Source organism: Melopsittacus undulatus, chromosome Z, assembly GCF_012275295.1.
Source record: "Melopsittacus undulatus isolate bMelUnd1 chromosome Z, bMelUnd1.mat.Z, whole genome shotgun sequence".
NCBI lineage: Eukaryota > Metazoa > Chordata > Aves > Psittaciformes > Psittaculidae > Melopsittacus > Melopsittacus undulatus.
This window is the reverse complement of record NC_047557.1, coordinates 16,881,970-16,896,277: the sequence shown is the minus strand read 5'-3', so window position 1 is coordinate 16,896,277 and position 14,308 is coordinate 16,881,970. Positions and strand designations below refer to the sequence as shown.

The following is a 14,308-nucleotide window of genomic DNA, read 5'->3' as shown; positions in this document are numbered from 1 at the left end:
TTGCATTTATAGTTCTAATTATAACTAAAGGAATTATGTTTTTACCAATAAGCTCATAGTATTGTTTATTAAGAGATGTTCTAGTACCATTTTTCCATATAAGTACTAAAGGCCGGTTTCAAGAACAGTGAAGTATCAGGCAAAATAAGCACCTACCAACTGGGTACCTGAAAATACCCTGAAAACAAGCTGGACATATATTAATTTGTCTGGCTACAGACACAGAGTGGTATTTTAAGAAACTGGGGAATTCAGTGGACTATGCAGGCATACTTCACTATGTTCTTTTGCTAAACAAAGCATAATTTACCCACCAAGACAGGTTCTGGACTTAATTTGGTGTTTCAGTGCCCTAATAAAATTTAGTTTACTTTATTTTGGCAAATCAATTTGAACAGTTAAGTGAATCAAGTCCAAACATGGGATCTCTTAAATTCCTTTCTGTGAAAAACTGACAGATTGCGCTTAATTATTATTTTTAACAGAAGTTCCAGCCTGTTGCCAGAGAAGTTCATACTTAATTTTCTGACTACTTCTGATCTGAGACCTTGAAAATGAAGGATAAGTAATATGCTTACTCACGTAAAACCTATTCTAAGTAGGCTGCTCTGTGAGTAATACCATTCAAGTAAATAGAACTGATCCTTGTACAGACTGCATCTCAGCATGAACTGAAGTGTTATATTCTGCTTCCCACCAATGGAACCTTTACTTATAATCATATAATTGCTTGAAGATATTAGTTCTTGTTTCACACAATCCATGTACGACTTCTAGGCCCTATGCTGATAAGGATACCCTAAAGAACACCTGTTAAAGTCATAATTCTTCGCTTCAACCTGACCATGATATACTCATTGTTTATTTTGTACTTATGTTCTGCATAGAACTGCCACAATGAAATGGAAATCAGATGCATGAATCAAAGAATTAAAGTTACCCCTAAATCCCATATAGTCATAAATGTCAAATATACCCTATCATCAATTTCTGTGGTCAGACCTTCTAATTCTATTTCCCTACCTTTGCTTCTAAATTCCAGCTCTATTCAGTGTACACATTTATAGAACAAGAACTGTATCTCAGCCAATTTCACAGCAATTTTCTGTGACAAGGCACAAAAAAAAATCTGCATCTACTTATTTGAAAAGAAATGAAGTAACTTTAGTCTTCTTTGTTTATAATAACCTTAGCTGAAGGGGAAGTGTGTGTTAAAACAGAACTCAATAGAACAAGAATTCAACACAAACCCAAGAGAAATGAAACTCTCACATTAAAACAGTGGCAAACCAATCCCACCCTAACCAAACCTCTAGCCAATAGAGGTCAGTGTTAAAGACTTCTTTAAAGTTTTCTTTTCCCCAGTAATTTAATATTTAAATGCCTCGTTCAATGTCCAACTAAAACAAAAGAAAAGCTTAAACTCTGTCACATAGAAGCTAAATATATCTCACGCTTTTAACCAAATAGGTAAATTCTTCCTGTATTTGAACTTTTCTAGTTTACTAAGCACTGAATACAATGACAAGGCAGTAGAAGCAAAGTACTTCCAGTGCAGCATTTTGCAACAAATCTGGTCTCATCTACTAAAAAACCCAACCAGACATTTCAGCGTATCTCACCATGCTTTATGTTCCCTTTCCAGGATCAATCACAGATGTTTAAAAAACAGTCATTGAGAAACTCAGCAACCAACCTTACCAAGGGAAGTCTTTACTCTTGATATAATGGTCAATTCGTGCTTGGGGTAGGAGCCTATATGGTACTTCCTTTGAGCTGTAATACAGTTCACTGCAGTGCCACTCTGTACCTGAGCTAATGTTTCTGTGAGACTGGTGAGTGACCCATACCAGAGGTACAACAAAAATACAACTATGACTGGAAGGCCTGAATACTCCAGACACTACTTATGGTGAATAGAGTCATGCAGAGGTCTAGAGCTTTGAATAGGGCTGCTGTAGGGGAATGAAGCAGTGAGCTAATAAATGGGATATGATGCTATGTGAAAGAGTAGATTAAAAGGTAATGGAATCATGATCTACTTTTGCAGAAGAGATGTATTTTTAAGGCAGATGGGGTCTACAACAATGTTGAAAGAAAAATGAAATAAATGTGAAAAACGTATTTCTTAGGATGGGAGCATCCCTACCCCAACTAAGTGATTCACTGATTAATCTGTGTATGAAACCCAGGGAACTATTCCATCTTCTAAGAAGTAAAATGTGTAGAGCTTGCACAGGCACACATTTGGCATGATATAGTAAACATGCACACTTTATTATTTTCTGTGGTTTCTTAAAAAAGCTTCTGTTAAAATGTGATACAAGAAATACATACCTCTCCATTCTCCCTCTGTAATTTTGATTTTATGGATAAGCAACAGTTGACATCACTCGTTTTTCTTAACTCTTTTAAAAAAAGGGAAAATAGGAAAATTTGTGAAAAATGTGAAATAGAAGCCCCTGTATCTCAGAATACTCATATTTTTAACTGTGAAATGAAATTCAGCTGGTCCATCTAGGAGATTTGTTTTTCCCAGTCTGTGATTTACAATTTAGTGTCATTTACTAATTTTGTATACTTTATTAAAGAATGAAAAATCACACTCCCCCAGCAAAATTAAATCATATCGTCTTCTACACAAGAATAGTTTTTTATTCTAAATTACAGGCTTTATTTCTTTTTAAGTTACAGAAATATTCAAGAGTAAAATTTATCTTCTGCCTATAATGGCCAGTTTTTGTTTGGGTGCCATCACACTGACTTTAGTAAAATTATTCTTGATTTACATCAGTAAAACTGGGATTATAGATTGAAGATCATGCTGGTTTTCCAGTGGAATTCAAAGTAATTTTGTGTTACGCCCTAAAAGCCCTAAAGCATTGTAATAATTGTAAAAAAACTGCAAAGTCAAGCGTTCCTATCTCAAGAACTGCCAGAATTAAGACTGCTCTCTGCAGTTTCTCCTCAGCCTGAAATCATCAGGGAATTTGCTAGAACCTAGAAGTCTCTATGGAGTATGCACAAATCTTGATTATATATTGCATAAATGTGCCTGTATACCTGAGAAGCATACCCTTTCACATATCAAATACTTTTTAAAAGTATGGAGATAATTTCAAATGAGAGGTTCCCAAAATCTCTGAAAAAAAATGTATTTGGTTTTTATAGTCTAATTTAGTGAAACAGCTGAACCATTTTGTTTGAAATTTCCTGGAATAATTCATGAGAGACAATGATAGTTAAAGACAGTTTCATCCCCAGTCATGAAGATTTACTGAAGTTATAAGCAAGCAAGCATGAAAACTTATAATTGGGAAGTATTAAGCACCTCTAACTATATCCAAGGAGAATTGCTTTAGCACAGACTGCAAGACATTAAAAGAATAAAATACATCCTGCCTACGCAATCGTGGTGATACCCAAAAGAAATATTTTAATTTCTTCTATTACGAAATATAGGACAATTTAGTACACCAAGAATGTGAGAAAATCGCAAACTGTGTGACTGCATGCATTAACATATCTCCCCTTAAGGGCAGGCAACATTCTATCTTTCATTACAAAGTATGAACTCAATAAAACACTTGGGACATAAGATTACCTGTAGCGATTTGGTGGAAAATTACTGGAATTGGCTCTGTTGTAACTAATACATCTTCATCGTTATCAGAACTGGAAACATAAGTGTTATCTGGAAAAGAAAAACACCCGTGCATAGTGAAGTCCAGTTGTGTTCTGCCACCCTGTTCCCACACTGCCTGTCCCACCCTTGTACCATAAGGAACCACTCTCCAGATGGTTGGTGAAGCCGAGCACTATCATCTTCCTCATTTTCCTATTGAGGCTGCTAATGAAAAAAAAAAAACCAAACAAACAACGACAAAAAAAACCAAAAGGATAGAGGATTCAGACTCAAATTTTATAAAATCAAACCCCTGGAATTTGATGTTTTACGCTTTTTGCTATGTCTGACACTAGAACACAAGTTAGATCTGCTGTGCAGAGTGAAGGCTGCATTCAGAGCTGGGTGTTAACAGCCCATTATGCAAAATACCTGTGCCTCATTTTGCCTAGTCACATAAAGGTTGTTTGAAGTATTTTCTAATCAGTGGATAACCTTTCTTGTGCCTGATTAATATTAAAAAAATATTCATCCCACTTCACAAAAATATTCAGTATGGATATGAATATGGAAAGTCTATCCCAAATTGCCTTACAAAATGTACGGATTAGGCTGAGGAGACTATGTGTTGAGGTTTCTTTTGGTTTGGTTTCTTGTTTTGCTTTCCAACCAAATGTTAGAAACAACAAACAAGGAGCAGCAAGTTTTTTATCTGCAGAAGCTGATTTTGCATGAATTCTGAACTGTTTATGAAAGTAATAATATTTTGTTTTCTACTGATCTGTGCTGAATCAAAACTTATGCTCTAGAGCAGGAAGACTAACAATTAAGATAATCATAGATAAAGAGGCAAATAAGAGAAGTAAAACAAGGGCTTGATCTATCATAATTCCAAGCACTCCTGTCCCATATCAGTAAAGTGAGTGAACTCACATGTAATTTTAAGCATATGGCTGCAATCTCAAAGCCTTAGACCACAATGATTCACTTAGATTCCAGTGAAATGTTGAAATGTCAATTGAGCAATAAATTCAGACACATTACTCTTTGTATTACAGAGGTTTTCAGCATCCTGCATGAAGACAAAGCCCTGGTGCTGCCACGCTGCCTTTGCTGACCAGCAGTAGCACTGCCACGGACAGGAGCCTGGGGCTTTCCCTGCCGGAGTCACACATCCGCTGAGTCTGACACCATCCCAGCACCTTCGCCTACTTCCACCCCTGCGCTGTGCCACAAGGTAATGTGAGTGATGTGCGCTTGGCTCAACATATATACACAGCATGCAGGCAATTGCTGCAGGAGGCTGACACCACTTTTCCCAGAGCACTGTGCTCCAGTGGGCACAGCAGCCTGCTACATCAGCTCAGTCTGTGTCTGCTCAGCTATGCGCTTGGCACAGGGATGTGTTTTAAAGCCACAGCATCATGCAAATGAAATGGGGACCCTTCAACCCTCTGCCAGCAATCACTCTTTCTCCCACTTCTGCCTGTCAGTAGGACAGGCTGTGAATTATGCCTCCAGGATAGCAGCATCTCACACTCCTCACAAGTCCCTGCCTTGCCTCTATTGGCATGCTCCACCTTGCTGCCAGTGTCAGTCCCACTATGCTGGATAGCTCTTGCAACACAAGCCCCTTCCTTTCCTAGGTTTGGGAGTGTAACTTACTGCTACAGTGTCTAATGATCTGGAATAAGAGAGGGTACCATTTGACTCTAAACATACCTAATGCCATATATATGGATTGGCAAAAGAAAATCCATATCCTAGAACTTACTGCTACATGAAAAAGTAGAAAAAAACAATACATGCTGTACAGAATAGTAAATTACCAAGATATTCATATATGGGGAAAAAAAAGGCTGCTCAATTACAGGTTTTATGGATTTTAATAATATTTTTATGACCATTGTCATTCTTTTTTGGCAGCTGGATAATGTTTCCCACTGCCAAGTTTTTGCTTTCCTTTTCTATTTGGCAGCAATTAGGGGTTTGTTTTTTTTTTTTGTTTCCTTCCATCAGTCTAATGAAACTTGGTTTTTGTTTGCTTTCTTCAACACCCAGTTTCTAACACACTACACCCAAGAACACCTCTTCGTTTAAGCAGAGGACCTAGTGGAGGGATGAAGCAAACTAACTGCCAAACTGGCTCTCTCCATCTCTGCTGCAGTCTAGAGAAGCCTAAGAAAAGGATTAACGTGTGCAACCCACAGATCACTGGGATAAGAGTATGGGAGTTCTACAGGTTTATAGCAGCCACACGTATCATTTTGAACATATGTTCATTAGCAAAATGCTTGCTGCTGTAATGGTTCTCGCAGGAATCATGATCCACTCATATTAATGGGACTGTAGTCTACTCATTGACGTTATATTCTGTAACTATTCCTTAGGTGCATTATTTTCCCCAGTTGTGTCAATTTTATGAGAAGATGGTTACAGAGGTATTTTTCTGGAACTGTTATTACCTGCCTCTAAAATTTTCAGTGATATTTTCACAATTTCAGCAAGGTAGATATAACTTTGAGATGTTACTATCCCAACACTATTCCTATTAAATTCTTCAGAGTGCCTCTGTGAGTATATTTTTACCTTTCGCTCATAATTATCAAACTTCCAAACATCTTCCGTTACTGAATGTTGTCATGTCATATTATGGTTCCCATAGGTATGATTTAATGTTCAGCTGTTTATAATCTTTTGATACTTTATGAGCAATTCAGCAATAACTACACACCGTTATCAGTGCCAAAGTGGTGATGCTGCATACATAACAGCAATGCAGCCAGATAGGCTATATGCATTACCCACAGTATCTAAAATTTACTTGTGGTGGTATCACTTTTGGCTGAATAAACATCATTTGTATAGTAACTTAATGTCTTTTCATGTATTTATTGCATGAATTAGCAATTTATCCGATGATCAATCCCAACAGCTTTCTCCTAGATTTCCAAGTTTGATCCACTGTTTATGACACACTCTCCAGAGGACAGAATTTTGGTATAGCTATTACTAATGGACTTAAGCCATGATCTGTAAAGATTTATTCTGTGAGAAACATAATTTGATGAGCATGTGCTGCTCTGAACTCTATCAACTAGCTTTCACCTATCAACTCTATCAACTACCTTTCAGCCAAGGAGGACATTAGCACAGACCTTCCCAGGCTTGACAGCCTTCCAGCCTGACATGTTCCTGAAACATCCCATAACATACATACCACAGAACCAGTCAGCGCTAATGTTCAGCTAGAGATTTAAAACAAAGTGAGGAGACAAAGAATCTGTCTCACCAAGTCAAAACAATTACTTTATGACCAAAGCTGTAAAGTGACAAAGAGACATTATCATTTCTGATAAACCAAACACCACTTCATCACAAACACACATTCTGCAAAAGCTTGAGATATGAATGGAATCAGGTCTGCCAAAGCCCTGAAGGGTTAAATTTTAACCTATAAACATATACAGCTGGTTTAGCCTCCTGTCCATCTCCCACCCCCTAAGTTAGCTACAGTGTAAAATTCTAGCTGACTTTCAAATATAGGGGTGATGGCAGAGAATATTCATTAGAGTTTAGAGCCACTCATGCTGCAATCAACATTTGTAAGAGAAGTTTCTGATCTGTCAAACAGAACAGTTTGGCAGGAGATGAGATCTCATGTGCTGTGGGACTAACTGCTTGTTCATGCTCCAGCTTGCTGTTTAGTTAGTGGTGCACAGAGATCAAGTTTTGTGATATATAATAAAACAAGCTGTTAATAACTATGATGAAGACTTTCTTTCAACTATTTGTCCCTCTGTTCATTGTCAGGTCAATGGAATTATCAGTAAATAAACTTACTACAGGTGTGAGTATGTATCTTATGAATCTCAGTTTCTCCTCTTACTACATATTAGATAGATTAGTAGCAGCAGCAGTTTTCCTTCCAGTTTTTACTGGTAAATAAAATATCTCTCATAAAGAATGTTAGCATTCTTTCATATAAACCATTGTACTTAGCATCACTGCTGATGCTTATTTCTCTATCAGCTTCAAGCATTCTGGTGTTTCAAACATAGTCTACTGCTTATCAATGAAGACCACTGAAGTCTCCTTGCTTTAGAGATTCTAAAAGAACAAAAAACATTTCATGTAGAGATATTACAGAGATATCATGGATAAAGATAAAAAAAAAGGTCAGAGGGCTTCCTCTGATTCATGCTACTTGCAGTATTAAATACTCCCAGGTGCAAAATACACAGTGTGGTGCAATCCAATGTGGTTTACTACCACATATCTTTACTTACACAGTGGCTGTCTGCCTTCACCCCCACTTCCCTCTCCTGCTTCTGCTAACTTACGTGCCAACTGAACTATGCATACAGTCTTTTTGTGAAAGTAAATAAGCTAGCTGAAAAACTAGCTTTTGCTCTTGCCTGGCTGTCTTTCACATGAGTAATTCCCCTTGTCTAGATTGGCCACACAAATGACTTTAAACCCAGCTCAGAGTAGGAAAAGCAGAGAGGACTGAGCAGCTAAGAACAGCTTTGCAAGCTTATGTTACCAAAGACACACCCATACACAAAACCTTGGCTCCAACTGACCCTGAGAAGCATTGATAAACAGTCTGCAGGCTTAATCTGAAGAACGTGAGTAGTCTCATTAAGGTCTAACTCAGAAGTGCTTTGCTGGCCTTGCTCCAGACTGCTCAGCCTCTTGAAACATCAAGCTTTATCTAGCATGCCAAAGAGGAGTTGGGTGCTTTCTCACTCCTGTCACTGTTGGTTGCAGACAGGGAAAGCATCACAAGCTCCAGCCTTTGTAAACTTGTAACCATGTTTTCTCACCCCAACCTGGCTGATAAATGATGCTTGAAAAGGAGAAATGACTGTGAAAATAACCCAACTAATGAAAAATGATTAGCACAAGGATGCACCTGGAAGACATCAACACCCTTTCAGGTATTCTTAGCTGAATATAGCAAATTGAGGTAACATGCATACATGTGTCATGGACAAGAATATTGCACTGTACCTGGGTAATCCTCAGAGACGTGCACCGAATAGGATACACTGTGAAAAAAACAACAAACAAAACAATTAATAACAACAGCATTAAACTGCTGGCATCACATTTTTTTCCTGATCCTGTATTGTTTTATGTTTATTTATAGGCTCCTGACAGTTTTCAGGACAGAAGGTACAGCTATTTTGATGGCTTTTGAAGTGCTCAGCAAAAAAATAGGCTCCACGTCATGCCTTTTTTGAAAGCTCACTTTACTAAATTGGCACATTCTGATTTCAACCTTCTTAAAAAAATATCAGGACTGCACTATATTCGCTTTAGAGTAAGATTTCAAAACATCTGTACTTATGGTTAAAAAAACCCAAACATTACTCTTTTAACACCAGAACTAGAAAAGCTCAGTTTTTCCTGCATCTGGTTTCTGGTAGGAAGCCTTTCTTGCTGGCTGGAGCACTTATACATTAGTCTCACTTCAGTGTTAGGAAAGGCTCTGGATGGTTTGGCCTCCTTCCTGTCAACAAACTCATATATTTATTGTGGCAATTTTATTTGATATTTGAACTTCTTTGTCAAGGTGAGTTCAAACCAAATTTGAAAGAGCCATGGTCACACTAGAGGGTAGCTTCACTACACAGATTACCTGAATTTGTTTCATCAGAAAACAGTCATACCAACACACCATACTGATACTCCAGCTCAGCCCACACGTGCTTTACCTACCATCCAGTGAGACCTTCACTGCTGAGAGTAGGAAGAGGCGCAATAGTCAGCTCTGTTATCTAGCTACCCACCAACTCGTTTTGATGGGTTTTTTTAACGTTACTATGCATCTTCATTTAGCACTGAAAACTGTGCAGCACTCTGAAAGCTTTCTGTTGTATTATTCATGTTCTTTCCACTTCTAAATCCTATAAATTGTAAGTATCAATTTACACATTTAAATAATATATGGCATGTGTTCACGTCTGTAGCAAGTTAAGCAGGCTGACAAAGGCAGGATGGCATAGCCCTCAATACATTCTGGTATGTACTGTACATCTTTGAAAACTGAGTCAGTGGATCTTTCTAAATTGTATGAATACAGCTTCCACGTAGACTACAAAAAAAATAGGTATGATTTTTTTCTTTTTCTTTCTGAAGGACTTCCATTAAATGCACTCTACTTTTGCAATCCAGTGACAGTAGGGGGTGATCAATATAAAAATGTAGATCCTCACACTTTCTTCCATAACTCAATTACCACACAGCTCTGTCACCTGCTTTTGCACACCATCTATTCATTTTGTGTATTGTTTGACTAAGAGACAAAGATATTTGTTTCTTCAACAGCTGCAAATGTTCTCATAGATTGAAGCAGTGTGTCTATTATACCTGACAACAGATTTAACATAACTCTTGACATCCTCACTCAAGCTAGAGTTAAATTCCACCACTGTGTATATTCAACATTTTGCGATTTTTCTCTTTTAATTATTTTTCAGATATGTGGAATAGGCAGCATCTGTATCCCCACATCTCAGAGCATTTTCCATAAAGATTTGTGTATTTAAATCTAATTAATCTGTCATAGCATAAAATATCACTATTTTAAATAGGCAAATATTCCAATATAATTATTATCTCAGTGCAGTCATATGTGGTGAAAAAGCTCCCCAATCCTACCAATAAAACCCCAAGAAGTAACTAACCGGTTCTTACCAAAACCCATCATCTAGATACTGTGTTTGTAATCATGACTTCTTCCTTCTACTACCAAAAGAGGTGCTTTAGTCTTACTCTGTACACTGACTGCTTGCACACCTCTTTGCTGCCTGCAGAATTGATGCATATGGGTGTGCTTGACAACTGCTATACAGGATTATCTTCAAGTATCAACTTTTCTTCCACAAAAAAAAAAAAATCTTTCTAGAACTTACTCCATATTCTAATTTAAAGAACATCTCAATCCAATTTAAAAACCACAAGAAGGGAAATTCCACATATGTATAAAAAAAGTTCCCTGTGCTGAGAACAGAAATAGGGGCTTGAAGAAGTTACAGAATTTTCATCAGTGCAGATATTAACAATTTAGCTGGGTAAGGCCCTCAGCAACCTCATCAAACTTTGAAACTGGACTTCAAACATCTGCTTTGAGTGGCAGGTGGACCAGGTAGTCTGCACAGGTCCTCCAACCATAAAATTATGCATATACATCAGAAACCCCATGGAAGTGTGTCTTTCTTCCTTCTTCTTCATCATGTGCTATCTGTTGCAGCAGCAGCTGGCATCTGTAGTGATGTTAAATGGAAACTACTAAGAAAAAATATATTGTATGTCTTGTGAGATGGAATTAAAATGAAAAGGTTCATGAAGATGCATGCCAGAAATAGTCTCAGATCAGATCTGTAATGACTGTTGGCAAATTCAGGATTTGATCTTGAGTCCACTGAATACAGCAGTGGTCTCACTACTAAAATCAGTATTCTCACAGAGGAGAAAGGAAAGTAAAAAAAACATAAAGTGAGATTATTCTTTGATCTCAGTAATAAAGTCTCCTTACAGAAAAAAAATTGCCACCAAAATCTGACAAATCTCCATCTGAAAATCTGTCCCAACAGAAAATCTATCTGCCTGGCCAAAATTAAATGGTAGTATGCTGGAAACAGCAATGGAATCTGATGAGCCTGAGCTGCCACTTCAGAGAGAAGTGTTCAAAGGTGATGTGAACTGAAGATTAAAAAACAAAATTCTGAAAAAAACCCACAACTAATTGTCTTAATCTAAATTCACATCTTCAGCACATGTTGGGATCTCTGTGCTGTCATCTCTTATATATCCCCAGACCAGTGTGCTCTGAGAAGTATTAGTGAAGTATTTATGCCAGAGAAAACTCTTGTGGGGACAGCCTTTTAGATTGCCCATTCCCATTTATTGAAGAGAATAAATGGCTTGTTTGAGCTCCCAGAAAAAGGTGGTGGTGCTTTGCTTGGGCTTGTCATCTTATGTTAGTTATGTGCAGGTTATGGGAACAAAAAGCACAAATAAAACTACTGAAAAGAACAAAATTTGGTTTTGTGACTGTCACATAGGATCACACTTGGGCACACTTTTCTGCACTCAGGAGCTTCCTACTGACTGTGCACCTGATTTGTCAGAAAGTAAGATACACTAGGCTAACAAAGGTCTCTTAAGAGGCTCCTATCCTGCAGCCACTCAAGCATTTTCCCACTGACTTCAATGAGATTCAAAGCTAAGACAGAAACACAGGCCTGTGACGGCTTGAAGCACCTTAAACAGAGCTAACTTCAGCGAAGATATAGATGTTCAATGCCTCTCAGTGTTAAATCACATCAGAGCCAAAGAAAGCCTTTACTAAACCAGCTTTCTTGTTTAAGTACTCAGAAATGCAACTGGAATTAATTTTGATCTGGCCCCCACACACAACATGATTATTCCAGTGAGGGATGTGATTTTTTCTTCTGGCAGTGCTGTTCCTCTGCACAACCCTATTGCAGTTTTGTTGCTATAAATACAGCTTATAGCACTGTAATTTATTTCCATTCCTATAAACACATTCTAACCAGCCAACCATCGTCCTTGCTCATTCACTTACATTCCTCTAGCTACACGAACATCATTAAACTCTTGGCCATAAAAAAAAGACTCAATTATGGTGTTATTTCTGTTTTATTCGGCTTAGGTCCTCTGCAAAAGGCATCCTATGATACACATTTCTCAACCCTTAAGCTCAGAAAAAGCTTTGTACTAGAAATGTCCTAGTGGAATTTTTGTTGTTAACAAACAGTAAAGCACCATACGAGAAATTAGTGAGCGTTGTCATGTTTCACTGCTTATGAGTTTTTAATATAAACTTCTTATTGCTTGAAGTAATATTAACATGTAGATCCACAGCCTTAGCTTAGGCACAGTTCTCCTCACTGGGGACTCCTTGCAAGCATTTTCCAACATGTTTTAACCATATCTTTTCCTTCTTCAGGAAGATTATCCTGCAAAGGTCCATCTCCATTAAGACCTAATTCATCAATTTGATGGGAATCCAGCAGATAATTGCTGTTTTTCAGATTAAACTGTCCCAATCTAATACAGAACAAGAAGCTTCACCTGCATTTAACATAATTTTTTTTTCAGATCTAGTTAAAAAGGAGCACAGAGTCCTGATTCTACTATGAGGCAAAATATTACCCCAAAATTAAATCTCCAGGGCAAAGAAAAATGTCCATGGAAACGCAAAAAGACATGAATGCAAAAGTTACTGTGACAAAACACATTCATAAAAAGGAAAACAACCGGTTTCAAATAAATTTGAAAAATTGTTTCCTGTGCCTTGGACTGCAGGTTTTACTGATGATGGTACAAATCCCAGGACTGGGTATGCATCCTGAAGCTCCAACAACGCTGGAGCCAGTGTGTAGAACTGGAGTGTATCTTCCCATCATATTCACGTTATCTCAACTTTATGCCACCTGTAGTTTCTCTCTAGTAAAGAAATCCTTTAAGCTGAATTTTCAGCTGTTTTGCACAGCAGGAACAGTGTGAAGCATCTGCTGCAAGTCTAAGATTTATGCCTATGGAATGGTTATGACAATGCAACCAGTTCTGTCCTATGCCAACAGCTGACTTACTGCCTTATTAAGTGTGGAAATTGTGATCTAGTTTCTATTTCAGTTTTAGCTGTCTCTAATAGTGCTAGAGCTCTATGTGCTAATGTTACACCTTTACAGTTTGCAAACTTGCTGAAGAAAGGAAACAAGATTTTTTATCATATGCAGTCTTACAGTAGTCTAATGCCAATCTGTAACAAGACCTGAGAAAAGATTAAATAGGAATTTCTTAATACATCTGGAGTTACAAAATTCAGAAAAGATTATGTTTTGTTTACAGTATCCAAAATCCCAGACCTAGCTCATCAATAAACTAATGTAACAAGTTAAAAGGATTAAAAAAATTTTATACCTGAAGAAAAACACTAAGACTCAGCAAAGTAATTGGTGGACAAATATGTAAGAGTAAATGCTACTGTGTACTGATTGTATGCCAGTGTCAACTTGTAAACTTGTACTCATCTTCAGTATCTACATATAACATGCCACAACAGAACATGAATGTCCACTAATTATACAGAAAATATTCTTACTTCCATCTTCATACCTTCATTTCCTTCCAAATTCTTCAGTGGATTCCCATTACTTTCACAGCCTTTAGCCTCCTCTTCCAGTTCAACAAGATCACCATTTGATCCTGAAACCTGACCCTTCATGTTATTTTGCCTCTGACAGGCCTTCCTCCCCAAATGGAAGAAAATTAGTTCAAAAAGGATTCCACCACATAAGCCACACTCTTTTCTAGTAACCAACCTGAGATGCAGTCTGAAACATAATAGCTTGGCAGTAAGTCATGTCACAAGTACAGGGTGGAAACTGTGATTTTCAGACTATGTACTGTGGGATTCCATTCAAACAAAACTTTCAGATTGCATTCCTGAAATATCTGACCTTTGAACAAGCACTTTGAGGATTGATAGGAGATAAAGGCACGCAGATATTGGCCACCTGAAAAACTGGCTATTTACACAAAAAATTGGCAGTACTTAACAATGAAAATAAATCCACTGATCTTCCTTACTGCCCCCCCTCCCCACCCCGTAGTTGATCTTATGAATAAGGAAATCCTCTGAAG

General features: G+C 37.6%; 1 protein-coding gene across 1 annotated transcript in view; it reads right to left on the bottom strand.

Moving 5' to 3' along the window:
- PARP8 (poly(ADP-ribose) polymerase family member 8) overlaps positions 1–13,889 on the bottom strand; it is a 63,561-nt gene extending 49,672 nt beyond the window's left edge. Inside the window, exons 1-5 of the mRNA XM_034072694.1 lie at positions 13,781–13,889; positions 9,456–9,540; positions 8,642–8,679; positions 3,605–3,694; positions 2,338–2,408 (exon numbers count right to left, since the gene is read on the bottom strand). Of these exons, the coding sequence (XP_033928585.1) occupies positions 2,338–2,408; positions 3,605–3,694; positions 8,642–8,679; positions 9,456–9,540; positions 13,781–13,889 (393 nt within the window). The remainder of the gene's footprint in view (positions 1–2,337; positions 2,409–3,604; positions 3,695–8,641; positions 8,680–9,455; positions 9,541–13,780) is intronic.
- Between the last annotated feature and the right edge of the window lie 419 nt (positions 13,890–14,308).